General features: G+C 41.5%; 1 protein-coding gene across 1 annotated transcript in view; it reads left to right on the forward strand.

The window, feature by feature from the left end:
• Window positions 1-9787: 9787 nt before the first annotated feature.
• The window catches only part of LOC307018474 (uncharacterized protein), a gene marked incomplete at its 3' end in the record, with an annotated part of 88025 nt that continues 71234 nt past the window's right edge, over window positions 9788-26578 (forward strand). Inside the window, exon 1 of the mRNA XM_079648707.1 lies at window positions 9788-9986. Within this exon, the coding sequence (XP_079504833.1) occupies window positions 9866-9986 (121 nt within the window). The 5' untranslated portion in view covers window positions 9788-9865. The remainder of the gene's footprint in view (window positions 9987-26578) is intronic.

Here is a 26578-nt window from a genome sequence, read left to right on the forward strand (position 1 = left end):
CATAACACTCCGTTCTATGTCTCACTATGGGATGCGCCTCTCCGCGAATGCCTCAGAAGCATCAATCTCATTACGCCAATCCTGATTGGCCGGTGATCTTGATGACCACGTCAGGGAATCCGCCCACCCTTTAAGTAGCTTGCGCTACGACGCAGTGTCATTCAAACACCTCTTCTCGCTTCGGAGCACATCTCTAAATTTGTAGTAGCCTGGCTAGCTTAACTGTTCATAGACTGAACCACTCTAAGCTAACTTTCGGTCGCCGGACGCTTGCCGGCTACACTTGCTTCGCAGAAGATTAGAATATTAACACACCAGTTAATACTAAATTCTGCCCCGCCGTTTTTTCAACGGTAAGGTTTTTGATTATTGAACAGTAACATACCAGTCATTGTTGCTTCGCAGATTCGAATATTAACACACCAGTTAATATTCGACTCTGCCCCGCCGTTTTTTAACGGTAAGGGTTTTTGATATATTGAACAGTAACATACCAATTGTTGTTCCGTCCCTCCAAGTCGGCACTCCGGCTATCCAGGATGGACCCTTCTCTTCCTCACACCAGAGGAGACGGAGGCTCTGAGGCTCGACTTTGCGGCTGCGGGTATAAAATATCGAGCACGGACTCACACTAGGTCTGCTAGTCCTGCCTTGGGCTGGAACATGCCCGGAAAGCTATCGACGCCCCTGGTTTGTGCGGACACTGTGCCCGCTTCACCATCAAGAGCCTCCTCCGACGGCTAGCGCGCCAAGCTAGCCTGTTGGGAGGACATCCTTTCATGTCTGGCGATGTGCCGGCCGGCAACCGAGACATGGAGGTAGCCGCCGCGGAGGCTGAGCCTTGCGCTGAGGCTAGCTGGGGCTCCCAGCTGGACCTCACCGTGGTTCCGCTCGCGGAGGATGTCCTGGAGTTGGATTATATAGAGAAGGACGAAGAGGGTGCCTCTGAGTTTCTCTTATCCGACTCAGACGAAGACGAGGATGATATTTTCGTCTCATCCGCTCAGGCTGCCAAGCCTGATGCTGTGTCTGCTCCTCCGGGCGAAAGCATGCCAGCTTCGCCCCATCTCAGCATGGACTTGCAAGCCGTGTGTCAACGCGCTGCGTCCAGGCTGGACATCCCCTGGCCTGAAGTAGCAAAGGAGACCACCAGGTCTCGCTACGAGGGGAAGAATTTGCCCCAGGCTACGAGGATGGCAAGACAGCTTCTCCCAGTTTTTCCGGAGCTGCTGGACGAGGTGTCTGTCTCGTGGAGAGACCACCCGTACAGCAGTAAGTCCCCGATCCAGGGAGCTTCCTCTTTGGATTTCGAGGGCATGGAGAAACTCGGCTTGCTTTGCATGCCTCCTATGGAGCCGCTTGTTGCAGCCCACCTCCAACCGCGGCTGTCTTCGGCGTCTAACAGGAACCCCACACTGCCGACAAAAGCAGATCGTTTTCAGTGAGCAATGACCGAACGGGCTTACAAAGCGGCGGCTTTGTCTGTCAGGGCGCTCAATGTCTCATCGATGCTGACTGCTTACCAAGCAGAGCTGTGCAAATGACCGCCATCACGGACATTTGCCTCCGCGTGCAGCGCTGTGCGGTCCAAGCCACGGGTAAGTCGCTTGGGATGATGGTGGTGCAGGAGAGAGCCAGGTGGCTTAACCTGACTAACCTACCAGACCGGGAGAAAGAGGACGTTTTGGACATGCCAATTGTCCCCGAAGGCATATTTGGCACTACTCTGGCTTCGATGCAGCAGCGGTGTGAGGCCAAGAAAAGAGAAGACGAGGCTCTCCAGCTCTGTCTTCCTCGGAAGATCCTGCCGCCACTTCCGACGGCCCCGCGACAGACCTTCGCTCAGGCTGCCTCACGGCAAAAGCCTCAGCCCGCCCCGGGTCCCCCACCCAGGCACGAGGCGAGGACGAGCTAGCCAAGAAAGTACCCAGTTCCGACAGCGGCTGCACCGGCACAGCCGGCCCAGACCTTCGGTCATCAGGCGAGGAAGAAGAAGAGAGCGGCCTGACAGCCTTCCCTCCTCTCCTCGGTGGAAGAGCTGGAAGTTCCCTGTTCACCAGCTCCACCTGTTCTGCGCTGGACTGTGCTTCCGGAGGCCATCCATGCCCCCAACTCCCCGTCGCCTCGTGTGATGTCCAAACGACATCCGGTTCGCGCCATGGGGAACGTGGACTTTACGTTGGAGACAGCAGGTTCTGCTGCCCGTCTAAGTCACACAAGCACATGTCCACGTTTTTCAATAAAGCATATTCCACTGTTGTTTCCAGGCTTGACGCCAAGGGCGCAGTCAAAAATGATGAAAAGAAAAACAATAAACAGTCAGGTGACTGTGCCGTTTCTGAAAGACGCATATTTTCACATCCCAATATATTATCCACACAGGAAATATCTGAGGTTCGCTTTTCAGGGTGTCTGTTACGAGTACAGAGTGCTTCCCTTCGGCCTCTCTCTCAGTCCACGGGTGTTTGTGCGATGTACTTAGGCAGCAATCGCCCCGTTGAAACAACAGGGCATTCGCCTTGCAACCTATTTAGACGACTGGCTCCTCCTTGCACAGTCGGAGCAGGAGTCTATTACGCAGACGAATATCCTCGTGAAACACCTGCTCGACCTGGGTTTCGTAATAAACACAGAAAAGAGCATGTTGTCCCCAGCTCAGACTGTACTCTTCCTGAGCTTATGCCTAAATTCAGTATCCTTTACAGCCCGCCTGTCAGCGGAGAGAGTGAAAGCTTTCAGGGCTTGCCTCGCTCATTTCCGGCCACGCAAATATGTTCTCTTCAGATCATGTCTGCGGTTGATGGGGCTCATGGCGGTGGTACGACATATGAGGGATTTTCAGCGCTGGGTAGCTGCCCTCAGACTGGACCCCGTGCGTCATGGCGCACGGAGAGTGATGGTCACTGTGGAATGCGTAATGGCACTGCGCCACTGGCTGCACCCGGTTTTTCTAGTACGGGGCGTACCTATGGGTGCTGTCCTATCACGGAAAGTGGTCACCACAGACGCATGTCTGCCGGGCTGGGGGGGTATATACAAAGGTCGACCTGTGAGGGGTCTCTGGAGCAGAGATCTCCAACGGTCACATATAAACTATCTGGAGCTTTTAGCGGTGTTTCTCACCCTAAAACGCTTTCTGCCTTTTCTCAAAGGACATCATGTCCTTGTGAGGATGGACAACACGACCACAATATAGTATATAAACCGTCAAGGGGGTTTGCGTTCTCTCCAGTTACACATGCTGGCACGCAAACTGATACTATGGAGCTGCGGCCGTCTCCTTTCTCTGAGAGCAACACACGTACCGGGGGTGATTAACCTCAGAACATCCAGCAATTGTGAGTCAGTTGTGGATATGTTACGGCCGAGCCGCGGTAGATCTGTTCGCGTCAAAAGAAAACGCTCAGTGTCAGCTGTTCTTTTCAATGCGCGGTCTAGACGCACCGTTAGGCGTGGGCGCGCTCGCGCACGCTTGGCCGCCGGTCCTTCTGTACGCGTTCCCACCCCTGGCTCTAATACCTCCGACTCTGGCCAGAGTGAGAGAGCATCGCCACACGCTGATCCTGATAGCTCCGCACTGGCCTACAATGTATTGGCTGGCGGAGATATATCAGCTGCTGTGCGGGCAGCCGTGGCAGCTCCCGTTACGCAGGGACATACTGTCTCAGGCGGGGCGGAACGATTTTTCACCCACACCCGGAACGCCTGGCACTATGGGCCTGGCCCGTGAGTGGTATAATATGAGTACAGTGGGGCTTCCTCAGAAGGGGATAAACACTATTCAGAGTGCAAGGGCTTCCTCCACCAGGTCTCTCTATGACTGTAAGTGGAGGGTGTTTGAGGAGTGGTGCCTCCAAAAGGGACACGTCTCTTTTCAATGTCCTGTCGGTGTGATTTTGTCATTTCTACAGGACTTGATTGATAAACACAGAGCTTTTTCTACGATTAAAGTGTACCTGGCTGTTATTGCTGCATGCCATGTGGGTTTTGAGGGAACGACGGCTAGCCAACATCCCTTGGTCTGCCGTTTTATGAAAGGGGCTCGCAGGCTCCTCCCTGTTTCCAGGTCACTGGTGCCCTTATGGGACTTGGCAGTGGTTTTAGATGGGCTCACTCGACCTCCATTTGAACCCCTGGAAGAAGCTGACATGAAACACCTGTCACTGAAGACAGTGTTGTTGCTGGCTCTGGCATCTGCCAAGCGAGTCAGTGACATTCATGCACTCTCTGTACACCCTTCATGCACTCAGTTTGCCCCGGGACAAACAAGAGTGTTGCTGAAGCCCAACCCTGCTTTTGTGCCCAAGGTGGTTGGCTCATGCACCCCCATTGACCTTGCGGCATTTCCTTCACCGTTGTGTTCTTCTAGAGAACAGCGGCCAAATTTGCCGTGCCCAGTTCGTGTCTTTCGCACCTATATGGACAGGTCTAAAGAGTTTCGATGCAATGACCAACTCTTTTATCCTGGGCTAGCCCTCATAAGGGCAAGCCCGTTACTAGGCAACGACTCTCCCACTGGATTGTGGAAGCGATAGCTCTGGCTTATACGAGTCAGGGTTTGCAGGCACCAACGGGCCTGCGTGCTCATTCTACTCGTGGCCTGGCTACTTCCTGGGCTTTGTTCAAGGGTGTTTCCATCCAGGACATTTGTGCAGCAGCGAGCTGGTCTTCACCGCTCACTTTTGTCCGTTTTTACAGATTGGATGTGTCTGCTCCAAATGTGGCCCATGCAGTGCTGGGCCCCGTGTTGGGACAGAGTTCTACCTGTTGAGTACTGATATTTGGTGATTTTCGAGATAAGCATGTCTAGCAATACGGGAGTCTCAATATCCCATAGTGAGACATCGAACGGAGTGTTATGAATGAGAACTATAGGTTACTAACGTAACCCCAGTTCTCAGAGTAACATGAAGTGAGATGTTTCACCAGACAGTCCTTCTTTTTTTTTTTCTTTTTTTTTTAAACAATATGTTTATTAATTTTCATTCTTACAAATACTTAAGACAACAAAACATTAAAATAAAACAAATGATGTGAAAAACAGAGACAAAGACAAGACAGGACATCATTACAAAAATTAAATGAAATTGAAATATAAAATATATAATAAAAATAAGAGACATTAAATAAAATGACATTTTACAATAAAATAAAATTGGGAAGTAGCAGCATTATCCTAAGAAGTGTACACAGTCACATCGGTTTAAGAAGTACTTTACTTTTCCATTCAACCAGATCGCTCTCATGGATTTCCATTATTATTCCTTAGCATGTTTGACACATTAACATCGTCCAATAGTTGAGTAAACGGGCCCCAAACCCTATCGTAGGTTTCATTTTTCCTTTTCAGAATATACGTTATCTTCTCCATAGAACAGCAATTACTTATTTCCCTCAGCCATTGGCCCACATGTGGCCTCTGAGTGGAGACAGACCTTCTTGCTGAGGCGAAGCGAGAAGAGGTGCTTATTTTTGAATGACGCTGCGTCGTAGCGCAAGCTACTTAAAGGGTGGGCGGATTCCCTGACGTGGTCGTCAAGATCACCAGCCAATCAGGATTGGCGTAATGAGATTGATGCTTCTGAGGCATTCGCGGGGAGGCGCATCCCATAGTGAGACATCTCACTTCATGTTACTCTGAAAACTGGGGTTACGTTAGTAACCTATAGCTTTTTTCAATGCAGGACTTTGCTATGATGCAGACTCGTATCAGCTAATATTAGAAGCTCAGGTTCACAAAAACACATCATAGTGATACACCTACCACAGCTGTGTAAAATAATAAACTACATTTAAATTATTAAGTAGAGTATTTTAATTGTATGCTACTTCATACTTTTTACTTCATTAAATGTATCTGACTGCTTATTTACTTTAAAGATTCACATTATAAGCTCATACCAAAAAAATCTACTACTACTTAAAATTTGACATTTTATTATAGGTTAAGATATCAAGCAGCAGTATACAAAGTAATTACTATTAGCTCCCCCTTTACCAGCTGTGATGAACACATTAATTGCATCAATAATCATAAACCAGTAGTTTTAAAGAAAAAAATGGTGTAGTAATTAACATTTGTTTTTAAATACAAAGAAAAATAATTTCTTTCACTTATTGGCCTGATGTAGGTGTTGTTGTTTTGTTAAAGTTTTTATCTTGATCAAATTACAAGTTTTTTAGCAACGCTAGTGTCCTTAGAGTGACTTTGGTCCACAATCAGTAATTCAATTCCCTTTACTCCCTAACTTTGCTGGCATAGCTTTGTTTATCTAAAATACTTTACAGGAGGTGGCTCGCCTCCACTTGGTTTAAGGGGAAAAAAACATTTAAAAATATACATATTGTCTATTGTAGGACAATGTGCACAATGGAAATGACAAGTTTAAGTCTTTTTATATAATACATTTTATTGGACATTTTACTTTTTTATATAATTTATCTTTTTATAGCAATTTCTACATTAGCATCTTATTTATTTACGCATTATACAATTATGTTTTTCTTTTTTGAAAAATCAGGCATAAAGACTGAAGTGATGCTGATGCTAATAAAATACAAGAATGGCAACACCAGACATCGTTTCATTAGCATCACTTTGTGTCATTGTGTCACCATTGGGGTACTTTAAAACAGTTGGTTTAGCAAAAATAAAACTCAAACCTGTCTAATGTATCTCACTTTTATTGTGTCACTATGGTTTACCAGATCTTAGAAACCAAAGGCCACACAGCAGAATCCTGCGCCACTAGCCCGTCAACGTGTCACGAGCAACAAGCTGAACTCCCACATGGATCACAGCGGTGAGTCATTCTGGATATGTTTATTAGTGAGACACTTGAAATGCTTGTGCTCTGTCACAAGTTAGAAATTAGCATTTCCTTTCCATACGCAGTGAGGAGGGTTCAGATTGTAGTGGTGCAGCTTGCAGCTGAGTGTTATTTAATTACCTGCTTTTGGAGAACTGCTGGGAATGCAACTAATTTAGGTCCTGTTTGAAGGGTAAACAAATGTGCCAAAAGACGTCTCCCATCACACTCCCAGCAGAGGAAGAGGGGAGGACGGGGGAGGCAGAAGCTGCTTTCTCACTTATTATAAAAGCCGTCTGAGAGGCTGGGGATTGAAGGCGTGCAGTAATGGTGACATTGAATAGTTTTAACTTTGCATAACTGCGCTGTGAAATGATCAAGCTTTGGGTTGTGCTGATATTCAAAGAGCGGGCTTTGTTAGGAGACACTTGGTGTAGAGGCTTTGGAAACAAAAGCAGGAGAATAAAATGGAAAAGAGGTTTTCTTTGATACTGGAGCGCAATGTTTCAACCCTGCAGGTGTAGGAGGGAGCGGGGATGTTGGCTTTCATGCTGTCTGACATGTTTAGTAGATTTCAGATTGTGGATGTCTAATTTTGGAGCTAGAGGAAATCCTTTTTGTTCAAAAGTTTAAAATCTACAATGGTTTTGTTGTGGATAAAGTAGAATTCAGTGTTTCTGTGCTGCACAAACTTGATGACAAAGATATTCTCTGTAATACCAGTGTGACATCTGCTGCTTCTGATGTCTATTTTTGAAAGAAGATAAAATATTATGGCATTTGTCTATTCGATGTACACATGATTGTTTTCACATTGGATGTATTTCTCAGCTCAAGGAAACTTCAACAATAACTCAACAAAGTGTGTTGTTGATGACATTTTGATTGGCCAATGTAGCTCTCAGGTGACCAGGAGAGTGTCATATATAAACAGCTTCAGCTGAACATTTACTGTATGTGTAGGTTGATGTCCCACTGATACCTTAACAACAACTAGCTAACAAAGCTATAAGAAGAGTTATACAAAGTGGAGAGGCCAATGGGTTGTGAGGAGGCAGGGTGATAGGGTCACACTAACAAAACATATTGAAAATTGTTATATTGGAAAGTCTGCTTTCAAACATATTACATTTTTAGAGAATAATTACTTTGAAACCTGAAATAGAAACCAATCTGTAATAAACTCAGTATTTGGATTTTTAAGGAACAAGACTTAAAACAGAACATTTCCAACTTGCACTTCCCACCTGCATAAAGAATGTGTGTGTTCCATTGGATGCATAAGTGGGTCTTTCTTTCGTGAGGTGGTTTTCTTTGAGTATCTTTGTAATTACATTTTTTTTTATCATTTCATATTCCAGCTATTCCTTAAAAAACATGTTTTGGATATCATGCCATTTAAATTTTAAGAAATTGTAGTTTTCCTATTACTACCCCAAGCTTCCATAAGTGGATATTTTTTTACCCGGTGAGGTGGTATTCTTGAAGTATCTTTGTAATTAAAATGTGTTATCATTTCATATTCCAGCTATTCCTCAAAAAACATGTTTTGGATATCATGCCATTGAAATTTTAAATTAAAATGTTATACATTTTAAGAAATTGTAGTTTTTGTATTACTACCCCAAGCTTCCATAAGTGGGTCAAAAATGACCCGCATGCATTTTCTATGGAATTTCGTTTTCTTTTTTTAAATGTAAAAAAAAAGTCTAAAATTATAAATAGTGAACAATTAAATATAACATATTTCTAGTGTGATCCAAAATATAATACTAAATTTTTTTTTTTTAAATGTTTCTTAACCAAAATGACACAAATGGCATAAAAACACATAATAATATGGCTACATAGTCCCTTGGTGTTTCATTTTCTTCCATTTTCCTTTATCTGCTTCCCAACACCTTGGCTGGATGGTCCTTCAAGTTTAAATAGCTTGGCTTCAGTTCCAATACCAAAACAGCACATTGTTGTATACTTTAGTTTGAAGTTGCACTTATTTTTCATTTAACAACAAAACTATTTCAAATACTTAATTGGTCACCAACCATCCATCATTCATTTATACATGGAATGAGATCCTCTGCAAATCCAGACTCATGTGTTCTGACAATCGAATATGTTTTAATTATTTTAAGAGGTCTTAGAACAAGGTCTACGTCATATCACAAGCCATTTCAGATAATTCTCACTCAAGTCTTAAGTCTTTCACATCATGTCTGAATTTTCTCTACAGTTTGTCAACTTCTATTAACACTAAAATAATCAAAACGATTCAAAGCCAGTTCTCAAACATATATGTCCAAGAAAGTCGTTATTTAATGTCAAAGAAGGTCATAATTCCAGAAGGGCAGTCTAGTCCCTAAAATAACATAACAACTGAGACCAAGTTTTTTTGAATGCATGTCAGCCTTACTACCAGATCCTTTAAAAGGTATTTGTTTTCAGGTCTCGGAGCTCTTGTCTTTTTCATGGTTTCAGTCTGACTCTACAGCTGTGTGTGTATGAAAGTGTGTTTGTGTGACAAAGAGAAACAATTCAACTTTCTGTTTATAAAGCGAGTGTGTCTATGTTTCTGTGTGTGTGCACTGCTGATGTCTTTGACCCAGGTTAGATGTCATTTCCTCTCTTAAGGCTGGCCAAATCTTTTCACTTCCCACACACGCACAAAAGAAAAACAGTTCTCACACTCCCTCGGGTTCACATTCATCCCCTTGAAAACACACAGATGTGTACTGACACACCATAATAGTTTTTTCATCCATATAAACAGTTCTCACACACAATTCCTTTTACTCACCCTTCCGCTCATACATGCACAACTTTATGAGGAGGAAGGGAGGGGACAGGGGTGTTTTTACAAATTACATACAGACTTTTTTCATCAAGTATCAGCCCCCCTGCCTCCTCTTCCTCCCCTCCTTCTTCTTTTTTCTTACTTTGCTGAACTCCTAAGTCAAACACACACTGCATAACAGAGTATGCTGCCCACATGGGTTTGAAACTCTCCAGAAACGCAGGGTTTTTCCGTGGGAATATGTAACTGTTGAGTGTGGAATATGGCTCAGACCCCGGCGGTGAAATCTTCTCTGCGGAGATCCTTCAGCGAGCATGTGAAAGATTCCACCAACAAAGCTTGGGACGTCTTCTGGAAGAGCTTGAGGGATAGGCGGCTCTCGGGTGAGTTGGAATATGATGTGCATGTAAATTCTACAGGTGGTTCGAAGCTCGGAAAGGGGACGTTTCTGCAATGTTGAAGCAGCATCATGATTCAAGAATTTGATATTTGGAAATGGGAGATGAAGCTTGAATCTTCTTTTAAGCATATAAGTCATTTGAAACTGCAATACCATGATATAGCACAGTTTGTGATAATGTCAGGCTTTGGCTACTGCAGTGAATGAAGAGGTGCATCTGTGAAGTTTAACCCACTGCCTCTGATGTTACGTCTGCACAAACTTGAAAGTTGAACAATAGTTAATATGGAAGTTCTGGCTGGTTCAAATCTTAAATTGAGTCCAATGAGGTCCAATGATTGTTTTTAGACATCATCTGAAAACGTGTTAAACCCTTACTTAACACAACCAATTGTAAGCTGTGATGTCATTCATGCGAAATGAAAAAGATGTCCAGAGCAGGTGGAGTTTTACAAACTATGCCTCATATCGCCTTAGGGAAACATGATATTGTTTTGTTTTCAAAGCTCACATTCAAGGAACTTTATTGTCAATATTCTGTCTGTGAGATACAGACAGGGAGAGCGAAACACTGATTGTCACAATCCCAAGAAAAATAAAAAAAAGTTTACTTTTGTAAACATTCTTTGTGGATGATGCAAAGGTCAAGACTAGTGAAAAAAATATTGGATGAGTTGTTAGAATTTGGGAACCAGTACTGTCGTATTGACATTGAGCTACTGTAACATAAAAATACAGTTGCAGTGGTTGTTTGCGTGTTGATTGCTATTTAAAAAAATTAATGTTCTTGTGTATGATTCTTTAATGTTTCTGAATACTTTCTTGAAAAATCAAAAACATTGAACAATTAGCTGCATCATGCTTTGGCTTATTTTTAGGAGGATAACATTATTGGTCTGAAAAAAAGACAAAAATCGTTATATTTCTCTCAAACCACTTCCAGAAGCCGTGATATTATCCTTGTCAGCTCCTGCGTTTTTCTGTCCATCATATAGTTACAAAGCAGCTCAACAAACACTAGCATGTGTGCTGTAGCTGTGACTGATGGTGGTTTCATGTCTCATTGAAGCCGGGTGTTAGCAGTGTGTGTTGCACACTGTGAGGGTGGCTTACTCGGTGATACCCTGGGTTCTGAACGGAGTCCTTGGCTCCAAACATCCAGCAGTCTCAGCATGTTCTCCACTTTGAGATCTATTAAGTCTCTTTCCATCGGACAGATCCTGGGAGGTCAGAAGTTCTCAGGTCTGACACTGTAACTCCTCAGCAGGCGTCTGATGGTGTTCATCACTATTAACACAAAGCAGGTTTCATTAGATCAGTAACCCACCACAGAGCCGTGTTGTGTGCTGGGAAAATGGTGTGTGCTTTAAATGAAGCTGCAGGGAATTGTTTTGTTTAATTTCCCTGGAGGTGGATTTGTGTTCTGTATTGGTGTGTTTCCCGCATGTGTGCATTTTGTGTGCCTGCAAACGTGTGCGGGCTTCTTAGGATAGCTTGTGAGTGGAAGATTATTTCACTGAACTGCCTGTGTAAATGTCAAGGTGACCCAAAGGGCAACACTTCCACCACCTGCTGGGTCCATGTGTGGAGAAAGGTTTGCTAGTGAGGTATCGAATGTTGCTAGCTTGTTAGCTAGCATCAAACCCCTAGGAAGTACGACGGTATTTTAAGCAAATGGTCATTATGGCCAAATGGCGCTGCAACACTTTGGTTCTATTTCTTTATTCTAATTGTTCTGAAATTACCGTTATTTTCCAGTATCCAGTTCTTTTTCTGACGTAGTACTGTGACGGACTGTTTCGCTTTGTAGTGCGAAACAAGATGTAGACGCACGATCTAAGACTAGCTTTTTCAGGATACCTTTGGCTCATTACGTGCAATTACCGCTAAATGCACTTTAATACAGGCGTATCTTCTCTTGATGCTATATCTCTTGTATCTTCTCTTGCACTTTATATGTCGTTGCTGCTATATTGTACTGCCATATGGTAAATACTCGTGTATGCTGCTCTTACTCTTTTTGCACATCATGTATTTGTTTTTGTTATATTTATAAATGTCATGTTCTTAAATGTTTTATGGGAGGGACTGCGAATGGAAATTAGCTCAAAGCAAAAATCCGGCATTTTTTACACTTGAAGCAATGTGCAAATAAACCCTGTCAAATAAACGATTAAATAAAATGAAATTATTTGTCTTTACTCTCCAAAAGAATATGAAAATAAACCGTCCATCTGTCTCCGTCTTTGTGAAAGAAGTTCTTTATAAAATGATATGTATATACTGTACTTATCTGAGCTGTGGAAATGTGCTGAGTCTAAATCCATAGTTTGTAACTATACTCTTATACTGGCCAAAATGAAACCCTGTGTGATTGCGTGTGTGCTGATTCTCATAGCTTAACTTTGATGACCCTAAAAATTTGACGTCATGTTTTTTACTATAAAAATCGCCTCAAATCACACGTTAAAACCTTTATATATACAGTCTATGGTTAAAACATACACCAGATATTCTATAATACTGCAGGAGTGGTGAGGCAGGTTTTTAAGCTGAGCAGCTTTTAGTCAAGAAGCTGCAACATTTAAAACAGCTACCTTCAGGGGTTTAAATGAACTTCAGTGATAATAATAATCCTTCTGCTGTACGTTAACGTCCAAACTCACTGAGTGGTTCTTAAACCTCAAGGAGTAGCTTTGATTCTTCCTCTACCTGTGTGTATTTGTCCGTGTAGATCTGTGAGTGTGTATGTGTGGGAACGGTATGTCTTTCCCTGGGTGTGTGTTTAATTCAGACAGATGGTTCTGCTTTCCCTGTGAGAGCTGATACCTGGCTCCAGCTGTGTGTACACTTACATCTGTGTGTGTGTGTGTTTGGATTAAATTAACATATGACGTTGGAGCAGTCATGCTCACTGATTGGCTGAGATGGGTTATGTAATCCTGTGCTTTGTAATCCAGTAGCACACTCACACATTTACACACAGTGGAGAGAAACAGAACGAGAGGTTTGCATTAAGCAGTGTGTACTTTACATACATTTATCCCAGTTTAACTACTTTATAGGCATCAAACAATGTAAATGTGCTTATAATTATGAAATAGACGTTTCCATATGTATGTTTTGATATCTTATTACTAAAGTGTCAATCCCTTTTTAAGGCTCACATTTGGAGAGGTGAATTAAGTTCAGCCGGAAAATGTTTTTAAAAAAATGAAAAGACATGATGTTGGCAATGCAATTTAAAGGATTTGATTAGAATGTATTTTCGTAGATTTGTAATAAGTACCATTTATATAACAGGTTGACTGCAAATAAACCCCAGTTAAAAGTACATTTTGCCAAATACTCTAAAAAGAAAATAACAAAAAAGGACACATTTGAGAAAACACCAATATTGATAGTCAAAACTACTAGAATAAGATCATTGTTATAATCTTTCTTCGAGATACATGTGGATTGGTTCTTCTACTTAATTATTAGGGGCTGTGGTTTGTTCATGTTAGTATAAACTGACAGCATCATCAAACAAAAAACTGATCCTTATTCTGACTATTTAGCGAATGCAGAACAGACAGTGAGACCTCTGATATAACAGATGCAGCTCTGTACATACCGTACTACGCTTTGTAGTACATTGGATGTCTGTGTGTTGAATAATCATCCAGTACATATGTAGCCTGTGCATTAATGGTTTCCTGCTGTGCATATGCTTCTCAAACAGCTGACAGAATGGACTTCCCACAGACTATGGCTGATTACTTTGCCATAAGCTGTATGACAATGTGAGGAAGTCATATTTCTCTGATGGGCATGTGTGTGATTTAACCATATCATCTGGGAAAGTAATCCCACACACATATCAGTCAAAGCACAAGGGCGATTTGCTCTGGAGGAATCAACCCAGTTTGCACTCATATTCGTTGAAGTTGCTACAACAAGTTCTTTTGACCGAACTGCTTGTGAACTGAACCAGCTTTGTGTCTCTCCTGAGGAGTGACGACAGTATTTAGCTGCAGTGTGAACATGGCCCGTGAGAATTGCTGCTCATCTCTGTCTTGCGCTTTGTCTTCGATTTTTCTTTCATCACCGACTGTCCCTGAGTATCTCCTGTCCGTTCTCCTTCATACCCCTCTGCTAAAAAGTTGTCATAATTCACATCCCAAATATGGTCTTCCATTCAAACCTTGCCGGCGATGCTCTTCCAAATGGAGTCTTTGCCAGACGCACTCTGTAAACTCTGTCCTAACTTTTTCCTGATGTCTGGACTGACTCATCACCAATGTGACAGGGTGACGGTCTCCAGAATCTCCAGATCAAATTGGAATTTAATCCTGAGGCAAAGACGTGTGTTTGGGGTAATCTAAGTGTGCTAGAGAAGATGGTTTAACACTACTGAAAACAATGGTTTCAAATATGCTAAAACAGTCCTGTCTTTTCTATTATTTTTATATAATGTCAGAGAATTTGAAAGGACATCTGAAAGAAATTCAGAATTGTTTGGGATGTTTTTGAGGTCTTTGTGTTTTTTGATGTGAGGGAAGATATTTGTTCAGGTTTTAAAGGGGCCACAATTCATCACAGTGTAACTAACCTAACCCTAATACAATCTAAAGTCTACATTTCCCTGCAATAGAAGAAATCTTTTATTTTTGATAGAATTATACAATTTCTCTATCTTTATAATGTTTTTTAGTAAATTCAATGTTTTTTGGTTTTGAATTTGTAAACAAATGTTTCAATGCATTAACCACCACTGGGTTTATGATACTAGAATATTGTATGAGTGAATCCTAAACCAACTATTTTTTTACAACCAAAAAGAAAGCAACAGAAAACATAAAATGCTTCATTTCCTGTCAGAGCTTTCCAAAAGGAGCACTATAAGCTACCACTGTTTATTTACATAAACAGACAACTAATTATGCATTAATTTCAAAGTTGAACAGCCTTGCGCCTTGCATAATAAAGTGGTACTTGAGGATAAAGATGATTAAAACTGAAAATGAGAACGCAGAGAGACACTGAGGCTCTGAGCCAAATGTGATGGAAGAAATCAATTTTAAGGCTGCTGTTTATTCTGCTGTGATCAGACTAAACTAAACATCTACGTAGGAAACAAGGGTGGGAACCTGGGAAACACACACACTTGCACTGTTCCTCATCACGTCCCTGTGGCTTTGACAGAAAGAGGATAATACACAGACAGTCATACGCACTAAGACACAGACTCTTTATCATCAGCTTTCAAACACACACAGAGTTTGGGTTTTGTCTCGCAGGTTGTGTGGTAAATTATTCTGCTCTGGGGCTGAGGGAGCACAATGAATGGTGAAAGGGAGAGCGTGTGTGTGTATTCATCTCTGTCCAAGCTGCAGAAGGCTGTGAGGAAGAGCTTGTGGGATTGCCACAGGGTCTAAAAACTGAAAACATAAAAAGAAAAGACAATCTATGTTCTACTTAGTTCGTATAGTGCCGGTTCATATCAGAAAAAGAATGTTAACATTGGAAGTAAGTTCATAAAACATCAAGGATAAAAATAATGTTTGAGTGTTGCAGAAGTTTTCTTTAAATCGGCATTACCAAAACTTATCAGAAATATTATTACTTATAATATGTGATTGGGTGATTTGAACAGGACACCTTAGTTGCTCGTTCTTAGTTTTCTTTTTTTTTTTTCTTTTTCTTTCTCATTGTTAAAGGTCTTTTGTTGGGCGTTTTTCCTTGTCCTCTCCCAGGGTCCATGAACAGAGGTAGTCATATGCTGAACCCATGGGCCACCTTTGAAAAATGACCTTTTCGTTTTTTGATTAACAAGATCCATTATTCATTTTTGACGCACTCTGGCACTCTATTTAGATTAAAAGTACAAAATAAATTGCCATACAATAAAAATATCTTATTATGGTTTATTAGAAAATGGTCTTGGGGCCACCTGGTACTCTATTGGGGGCAGGGTTTGTTCTAAGAATCACTGCTGTACAGATTGCAAAGGTCCCTGAGGCAGATCTGTGCTGAAACAATAAAAAATCCTTGAGGAGGTGGTTACAAGTCACCACCAATACTACCAATCCTAGCATCTGCAGCCGTCACACATCTGAATTCAATCATGTTATTTCATTAAATGTCTTCTTGTTTGTGTTTTTGTTTGGCATTCAGCATTCATTGCAATCAAGACATTGTCTGAGCTGTTTCTGTTTTAGTTTGGACACATTACATTACATTGCATTTAGCTGACGCTTTTATCCAAAGCGACTTACAATAAGTGCATTCGACCAAGAAGATACACACTTGAAGAAAACAGAATCATATAAGTACATCAGGTTTCATAGAGCCAAACATTTCAAGTGCTACTCAACTGGCTTTAGATAAGCCAGCCCTTTGTTAGTATATAAGTGCTTTGATAGTAACTCTATCGCTCGAAGTGGAGTCTAAAGAGATGAGTTTTCAGTCTGCGCCGGAAGATGTGTAGGCTTTCTGCTGTCCTGATGTCAATGGGGAGATCATTCCACCATTTTGGAGCCAGGATAGCAAACCCACGTGTTTTTGCTGATGGGAACTTGGGTCCCCCTAGCAATGCAGGTGCAGCGAGACGTTTGGCTGATGCAGAGCGGAGTGCATGTGCTGGGGTGTACGGTTTAACCATGTCCTGGATGTAGGAAGGGCCAGATCCATTCGCAGCATGGTACGCAAGTACTAGTGTCTTGAAGTGGATTCTAGCAGTTACTGGAAGCCAGTGAAGGGAGCGGAGGAGCGGCGTGGTGTTGGAGAATGTTGGAAGGTTGAAGACCAGACGAGCCGCTGCATTCTGGATGAGCTGCAGAGGTCGGATGGCACATGCAGGTAGACCAGCCAGGAGGGACTTGCAGTAGTCTAGGCGTGAGATGACAAGAGTCTGGACCAGAAGTTGTGTCGCTTTCTGGGTCAGGAGGGGACGTATCCTCCTGATGTTGTAAAGAGTGTATCTGCAGCAGCGGGTTGTAGCAGCGATGTTTGCAGTGAAGGACAGGTTGTTATCTCGGGTCACACCCAGATTCCTTGCAGTCTGAGTCGGGGAAAAACAGAGGGGCTGATGTTGATTGTTAGGTCAAGAGTGGGACAATCTTTTTCCGGAAGGAAAAGCAGTTCAGTCTTGTCAAGGTTGAGCTTGAGGTGGTGAGCAGACATCCACTGAGAGATGTCTGCTAGACAAGCAGAGATGCGTGCGACGACTTGGGTCAGAGGTAATGAGGGTAAAAACCTCCCTTGGACAGAGAGGGGAAAAGGAGGTTAGTGTGGGGTTGAAAGGTGGGTCTGGTGACCCAGCAGTGAGTAAAGGTGAGTCAGAAAAAGAAGAATGAATATCATCAACCTTTTTTTCAAAGTAGTTAACAAAGTCGCTTGACAGAAGGGAGGGGGGGAAGGGGCTTTGGGGGGGTCCAAGAGGGTGGAGAAGATGGACTATAGTTTTTGGGAATTGGAAGAATGTGAAAGAAAGTGCTTTTTTCCTGAGAGATCGAAGAGGAGAAAGAGGAGAGGAGAGATTGATAGAGTAGGAGGTCGTCATGGTGTTTGGATTTCCACCATTTCCGCTCAGCTGCCCAAAGGATGGTTCTATTAGCACGCAGTGCATCATTTAGCCAGGGAGCAGGAGGGGACTGACGAGCCTGACGAGATGTGAGAGGACAGAGAGGATGAGAGAGGAGAGTTTCTGCAGCAGAGTTTGGAGGCAGGAGACACATCTCTGTGCAAACTGGCATTAACATAGGCTTTGGGAAGAAGAATGTCCCACTTCACATACGTCTCTCATTGTGCTGCCTGGATTTCATATAGTATTACCTTATCCTGAGCATCGGGAACACATGCTTTCCCTCTCTTCTTTTCTTCCATCCAACTCCTTCTTTCTCCACTCTTCTTTCTTTAACTTCCTCTGCTTTGCTCCTTTTCTCTCTGTTCGCCCACTATGTCCTTCTCTACTTTCCTTTCTGTTTGCTATCACTCCGACTAAACTCATATGCCAGGCTCAGGGGAGTGCTGAGAGTGTGTGTGAGGGCTTTTTATTATTCTGATTGAGGATATGTTACAGTTAGAAAACCTTTCCAGATGTGAAGTGAATAGAAAAAAATTCCCTTGCTACAGAAAGAGGAAAGAAATCCACCTTGAATAAAAGAGTAAAGGATTCAGATTTCTGGTTTCTTGCCTCCAACATCAGCTAAGAGAGTATTTGGAAATTGTTGTTTTTTTTGTTTCCCGTCTGCATGTGTTTTTCCAGAATTCATGAATATTTTACTGTTTGGGGCCCTTAGAATAATTCTTTTCAAAAACTGTTTGATTTCTGAAGATGCAATCTGTGAGTGGGAGAAGATGAGAATAAGAAGGAAGCAGGATTCCTCTCCAGAATGAAAATGATTTTATGTTTGAAGCTGAAAAGAAAATGTGTCTCTAATGTTGCAGCTGATGAGACAGAAAGTGGCTCGGTTTGTTGAGCCATTGATGGACCTGTCATGTTAACACGAACATCAACCACACCTTAATAGAACTGGGGCAAATCACAGATAGCCTAGGTTTGTTCAACCTTTACAGTAGGTACTCCAAGAGAATGTCTGATGAGCCGGTGTAGGCAAGTACCCTTTGATTTCTGGTCCACACAGAGAAGGTGGTCATTCTTCCGTCCATTTACCAACCCATTTTCCACCACCTATCCATGTCCAAATCATGGTGGAGGCAGGCTAACAAGCCCAAACATCCTTGTCCCAGGTCACAACCTCAAATTCTTTCTCAAGGATCCTGCCTGTCAAAAGATGTTGTGCCTACTTTTCTCAATGTAGGTTCAAGTCAACAATGTAAAAAGCTGCCTTAATCGGCCAATAAGTTCTACAAATTAAACAAAAATAATTTGCTGTTTGTCCATGCTCTCTTGAGAGACAGATACTGTTGAGCATTTTCTGATGTATCGTTTCCTCAAAGGCAGGACAGCATCATTTCTCCCCGCCACCCAGATAGGACCTGGGAACACACAGCCTGATCTCCACCATGGAGACCAGAAAAGACTACACAGACTTACTGGAGCAGCGTATGTGACAAACGTTGAACATAACCACGTTTTGCTGGTACTTATGGCTTCCTCAAGCTTGATTTAAAGATGTGTTACAAGGTTTTCAGAATTGACCAGGGTCACATCCACTGAAAAGCCAACATCCTGATTTTCAAGATCATGTTCTAAGAAGTTATTCTCAGCAAGCCCACTGTTTGCTTTAGTAGTTCGGTAGCTGTGACTTCCTTCATCAGAAAACACTGCTTGACCCCCATACTCTTAACAGACAACAGCTGAGAAAAAATCCTGAGGCCTAATGAGCTGTTTGTTTTGTTTACCGCTCTCTCTGACCAGTGGAGGGTTGAAGAAAAAGCGTATTGACTCACCTTTCCTGATGGAAGAAAATAGCAAGGCAGTCAATATGACGAGCCAAGCGTTTTTTTCTATTGGTTCTAGCAAAGCTTGCTGTCTTTTATCTGCCACCAATATATTTTAAGGTTGAACTTTTGTGATTTTGTAAAGTGGTACCGATGTTCAGGACTCAGGCTGCCAGTTTTAATAATATTTATAAAATTGTTCTGCCAAAGCTGGTGACAGGGTAGATATCTGAGATGAGTGTTCTGCTCCAACTGCGCCCAACCTTTAAGTGTTTTCTTGGCATTTTTCTCTCTCTTCAAAAATGATAAAAAATTAGTCGAATGCTCTAATCATAGTCATACACAATGCTCTGGTACATACACAGATACCATGTAATATCTTCAAAATGCATTAGGTCACAGCAAAATCACAACAAGTTTAATACATTTATGATTCTAGCAGAGGCAACAAATACATCTCCAATAGCCGGTGAGAGTTTGTTACCAGCATTTGTTAACCTTTAACCTTTTAAAAGACCTACTTAATAAAAAATATGTCCTTTTTGTCTTTCTCCGTTGAATATAAATACAATTATCAGAGCATTTTAAGCTTAAAGCATCAGAAATCTTAAAACAATTACTTATAGTTATTAGGAAACCTTTGACCACTGTTGTTTATTGTTGCCTTTAAATCACTTTAAGATTAGGAAACAATACTTTTTGAAATATATAGTTTCAGATGTATATTTCTTATGTCATTACACTAAAGTGGAATAATTATTCTTGGTCTCATCTGCATCATTTTATATACTTCCCCTAAATTGAGCCTAGAGTTGGTATTTTGTTTTGTATGGTTTGATATAAAGTTTTGATCAGTTGAATAAAGTCTGTCCAGTAAATATCAGTTTGTAAGGATTGGACTGTTGGTGGGGTTGACAGGGTGTGTCTCCACAATCAAATGCAATCAAAAGCATCTGAGGTGTTATGTAGGCTTCTGGTGGACACGGCTTTAAAAAAGAAGGCAGAGTGAAAGCAGGGAAAAAATGCTGTCGGCAGAAGCCAGAGTCTTATATTCCACAGTATTTATTGTGTGGGTTTTAATATCTTGGAGGAAATGCGTTTAAGCAGCTTGCAAAGAGAGCATGGAAGAGGAGGAAGCCACCTGAGAGCCACTGAAAGACCAAAATGGCTGCTTTTCTCATCACCTCGCTGTAGATTTTCAGAGAGGAAGGGTGTGTCAGTGCTTATCTGAAATGATTCAGCTCTTTTGAAGCAAGAGAGTGTCCTGTAGCTTAGAGAGTGTGTTTTTTTTTTTAAATGTACAACAGATATCTTTTCACTCTGAGCAGCAACAGCTTTCCCTGTTTCAATGATGTTGGAAAGTTATTCTTGGCCTTTGGTTACTTGCCACCAGTCGCAACCACTTTTTGACATAAAGAATATGGCGAAAATGTTGTGATTTTTGTGTTAAAAGTTCAAAATCAGTCAAGATAACAAACACATTTCAAATTAAAAAAACTTCCTGTCAATATGGTATAGAAACCAATTGCCAGAAATCATGAGGCAGTTTGCTTTGAGGTTGTCTGTTTTGTGAAGTTAGAAGAGTTGGAAGGATTAACAGAATGGGCGTTCACAGAGGGGGTTTCAGACTCTGTTTCTACCCATCTAACAAGCACTTTGTTTGAAGCATAATAGGGGGCTTTATAACATTAGTCTTCTGTTGAGATTGTGTCAAGGATGTTGAAGATTTAACTTGTTCTTGACAAAGTGATTTGTGGTGTTGTTGTACTGAATAGCATTATGATGTCAGGTTTACGAGCACAGTACGTGATCTACAACCTCAGAAAGTACTGAAGAGTTGATTAAGCACCGCTGTGACTCAACAAAATATACACATGACAAGCTTCATAAATAATTATTCCGAGGCTGCTGTATTTGTTTTAGATTGTGCAGGTGTCGATGATACTGTGTCCACTCCCCTGCAGTTTTTCATTTGTTTTTCTCACCTCAGAGCCTTTGTGATTTGAGACTGAGACGGTATCAGCTTTGCCAGATCCAGACACTCTTCAACTAGTGTCTGTTTCATCCACTGGGAAATGAAAATTCACTACGTTTTGTTGTTTAACCCGTCAAACCAAATAATCTCGTGCCTTTTGGTGCTCATAAGCTGATTAGCTCATCTTGTTGTTTTAATACATCCTTAATGCAACTCCTGTGTCATTGTTCTACTTCCTGCTGCAGGCCCATTTAAGACTGAAGCCCCAGCATGATTTGTGTCGTGGATTTAATGTTCACAGCATGGGTGGTAGATTAGCTTTTTCTCAGATTTGTATACTGTATAAAAGCCAAAACGGGAACAAGCAAGGCACCTTTCGCTTCTGTTTATGCAGTGTTTAACTCCTGCTGCTGTTTCACAAAATGTGAGCTTCCTCAAGTGCTGTGCCTACCTGAATGGAGGCTATTTTTATAGTCATATCTGTGATAACTCCCTGGATTTATTTACATTTGTATTTGAATAACTTTCTGTGCAGTTACTTAGGAGAAAAATAAATGGCTGTTTATTTATTTCTCGCTGTTTTTCCTATTTTGTAGGGATACGCATGATAACGATGCAGGCGACAAATCGGTTGATACAATTCAGGACAGAAGCATAGTGTCTGTAAAGTGGACAGCAGCGAATCATATCACGCAACGGTCTTCTATTGGTTGAGGAGTTTCAATCTGTGGACAAAAAATGCTCTTTCCTGATTTCTTTCTTACTAAACTGCTCTTTATAATTGGTAGGTACAGACAATGTGATAGATCAGCTCCACATAGTCAACACCAAAAAAACTTCCTTCAAAAACAGTTTGATACAAAGTAAACTCAGTGGCGAATCATCTGTATTCTGGAAGAATTTGGGATTTCTTACCTTCACCCCTGTCTATCATTCTGACCGAAAATCTCATCATGTGCTTCACAGTAAATATACTAAAATCTTTCTTATCCAAGTGCACTGCTCTTAAAAATTGCACATCCCAACAGTCAACATATGTGTCAGTCTCAACACACTATCGGCTTGAACTGAAATGAAATTGGGTGTTACAATAGGGTGCAACTTTCTATAAACTGTCAGAAAGTTCAAGTTTGGAGAGAAATACTTAAAGGGGACCTATCATGCAAAATTTCACTTTTGTACGTCTTTTATTAGGGATGTAACGATATACCGAATATTGCGGTATCGCGGTAAATAAACTTCCCAATACCGTCGTGAGTCTGACAAAATCTACCGCGATTTTAATTTTTTTTTTTTTTTTTTTTAAACCTTTATTTAACCAGGTGTTCCCATTGAGATCATCGATCTCTTTTTCAAGAGAGACCTGTCCAACATGGCAGCAAGTAGGTTACAACATGAAAATAAAACAACAGATAACACAAAAGGACATCGTATTTACAGGGCTACATGTACGCACCTAGAGACATGTACCAACCATATATTTATATCTCGCCATGTCCGTTTGGCCATGGCCTGGCGTTAGACTTTTTCGCTGTCCGTCATTTTGACAGACAGGATCGTAAAATATCCGTCATAATCCCTTATTACCCGTCGGGTCTGAACAGTTCACGATAGAGCATGCTCGTGAACTGTCAACGGGGGGGGGGGGCGTGGTGTTATGCCGTGTGTGCATGCACCTCGCGGGACGCGCACAGCATAAAGCAAAACCTCCCAGACATGTATTGATCTGTACGGCAAAGTACGGTTTGGAAACTATATCCTTTCCTTTTGGAGGGCATGCATAACACGGCATAACACCAGAGCCTGGCTGCGGGGAAACGTTGGCGCTGTTCCGAGTTTGTTCTAATCTGTCAAAAATGACAGATTGCTTTCAGATTTTTCCGTCATTGTTAAATAAAATATTCGGTTAACGCGACCACTGGTGTCCCAGCAACATCAGTACCAAGCGAGAGAGTTTTTTCCAGAGCAGGGGATATTGTAAATGCCCAAACATCCCAGTTTATAAATACCTGGAAATGTGGACATTCTCATATTCCTAAAAACCTGTCTTATGACGCTGAGTGAGTGACTAGTGAGTTCGAGTTGAGTTACTTGAAAAAAAAAGTGAAACTTGATTTATTGTATTGCAGGGTCTGATTATTAAATGTCCTTGTTTATTTGTGAGATGCAGTGGCATAAAGAAAATGCTTACTTTGTTTGGTAGTACTAGTAGGTACAAAAACACTGGTTTTCTTGTTCCAGTCTGTTACTGTCACTTTGTTTTTGACACTTTAAAATACTGCTATCCTAAAAAAAAAGCTGTAAAAATCAGATTTATTATGTAATAGAAAAACATTTTCCGAGTAGAAAATTGTTTTATTGAAAAAAAAAATATGATTTTTTTTTTCCTCCCTTTATTATTCAATATCGCGATAAATACCGTACCGTGGACTTGTTATCGCGATATTATCGTACCGTGAGTTTTTGGTATCGTTACATCCCTATCTTTTATACATGAATATGTGTCCCCGGTGTTCCAGGGAACTCACCAAGTGTCAGAAAACACAACCCTCTCTCTTTTTCTCAATACCCAAATCTCTAAAAACGGGGCTGCAACGGATCTGATACAGACTGATCCAGATTTGAATTATTTTCTACGTCACAGAAGTGGTGCTCCGCCTATATGGCCAACTCTCCACCTATCAGGGGAATGTGGGGTTGGGTCACCGCCGGCCATTGCCGCTCGAAAGCGCTGGAGACGCTGTAGTACATATGCCAGGCCTGTAAGTGGCGCTGTAGTCTGCCACAAAAGCAGCGAAGAAGACTTCCCGCGCAAGGTTGCCATGGTTGCCCTTCTGTTTATTCTCCGCTGTGGCTCTTTTTCTCCCTTCCCGGGGCAAGGGTTCGCTCCTGCTGCTGTTATTCATTGCAATCCTTCCCTCGCTGTAATTCTCTCCGGTAGTCCACCAGCAGATGACAAACACCCACCTCTCCGCCTCTTCCAAGGGACGAGGGTACCGTGCGGCAGAGTTTCAGTTTGATTTTTTTCCGCCCGTCAACATGTCCGTTAAAGTTGAAATCTTCCGGACAAAATTAGAAAAGTGCCGGTCAAAGGTCTTCTTTGTTATTTATTGAGCTTTAAAACAAATTAATAATGACTCTATATAATCATATAAGAATAAAACATGGAGAGCGGAGATCTCTTTTTCTCCCCCTCTTCTCCTCGCTGCAGCCTAGCAGCTGATCTCAAAGCAGCTCCCCTCTCCTTCAGGGGGGCGTGGTCAGCTGCAGCTCACAGAATCAGCCCCTGCAAAAACAGGGCTGGAAAGAGCATCTAGAGCGAAATGAGGCATGGCTAAAATGCAGGATCTGTTTGGTATTTTGAAAAAAAAAACTATATTTATATACTTTTATATAGGTATGGCCCTACAATATATTGTTCAAATATAGCATGATAGGTCACCTTTAAACTTTGAAATGACTGTATCACCAATGCAAACACCGCTGCATCAGTACATTGTGCAAGTGTACATCCAATCCTATTATAATGGTTGGTTAATATTGAGTTTCTTTGTAGTAGGTGTTAGATTTGCCTTCAAAATAAACCATATGCCAGATTCAACAATTATTGATTACTGACAAAAAGAACAACAGATTGTAATATGCCAGCTCTAGGTAAATGTGTGCTAAAGGTTACAAAAATACTTACTGTTTCACCGTTGAATTGTTGACCAACCCATCAGTAATATATTTGATTTGTTAGTTTTCCAGAGTTTCTTTGAAACGAGTGCATCAACATCATGCTTTATGCATGAACATGTATCTCTCAATACGTTTTTGTTCAGGCCTGATTGGGTTTCAGTATATCTTACCTCTGCTCATTATGTGCAGCGGGGAATAGCTCCCTGTGTGAGAAGACTGTCAGTCATTGATATTACAAATCTGTTCTCTATTTCTAAACAATTGCAGCAGGGAGGCTGCAGTTCATGCATGTATTCATGTGTGGTAAATGTGTAGTGAAATGAGGGTGTTTAGCTGCGGTTGTTCCCACAAACTGCGGGTTTAAATGTTTACACGAGATGTGTCTCAATCACAACTGTGGTATTATATGATCATATTGCAAATCGACATAGTCAGAGCATCAAACATGTATAATGCTTAAAATCATTAATGTGGAATATTCGGTGAATACAGCTGGTTAACAAATGAAGCACAAATAACACGACTTATGCTCCACTGTTCATTTTTCTTGTTTGTTTGTTTGTGTAATTTCTGGCACTTCTAGAGTGACCATTCAAACATGTTGATTTTAATAAGAGCTGCCATCTGTGCTCATATTGTGCTCCATGAATCCAGTATTTATGAGTAAATATCTGTCCGTATTCAGACTCTGCACATAAGATATCATCAGTTTGATATTAGATGTTTTCAGAGTTATTTTGCGAGGAAGTCTGTTGTCTGCTTCTTCTTGGTAGCAGGAGAGGCAGAGGAGGCAGGAAAACAGGTTTTGATAATGAAACGCAACACAAACTTATACATTTTTAAATATCACTTGGTTGTTGCACTAAATATAAAGTTCACTGATCATAAGGGGGCATGAGTTACAAGAAAAAACTTTATGGCAATGTATGTAAAGTTTTTGACACAATTCTCCCACAACCATAGTGTGCCAGTCCATTAAATAGTTGTTGAGACATGTCAATACAGAGATGAATGATGGTACCAGATGTCAATCTAGTAGTTTCTGAGTTTGAATCTGGATACTGACTCAAACAATGCCTTCCATAGAGCTACGAAGTTCGGGTGATTACAATTTCTAACTCTTCGACACGACTGCAAAAACAAGAACTTGTTGCGATTTCATTTGGACTTTCAAGTGCTTTGCATGACTTTGGCAATCATATTTGAGTCAAACTATTACAAAAATCTCCTCTACAAAATTAGAACTATACTTTTTTCCACTTTGTTCATTCTTAAATGTTAACCTCATCATGACATGTGTGAATGAACTTGTTAAAAGCTTTAATGTGTTTGCCTTACATCACTGATATAAAATGATATTTCTAATGTATTTAATTGCCCCTTGCCTCCCCAGTGCACCAACACTGGAAACTCCAGTTACTTGTATATAACAGCCATTTTCTAATTAACATTGTGCAGGTAATGTAATACAAGTTCTACAATTGGATAATTTGATAAAGATGTACTGTTGTAAAAGTGGTTTTAGATAA

This window comes from Notothenia rossii, assembly GCF_949606895.1.
Source record: "Notothenia rossii genome assembly, chromosome: 9".
Taxonomy (NCBI): domain Eukaryota; kingdom Metazoa; phylum Chordata; class Actinopteri; order Perciformes; family Nototheniidae; genus Notothenia; species Notothenia rossii.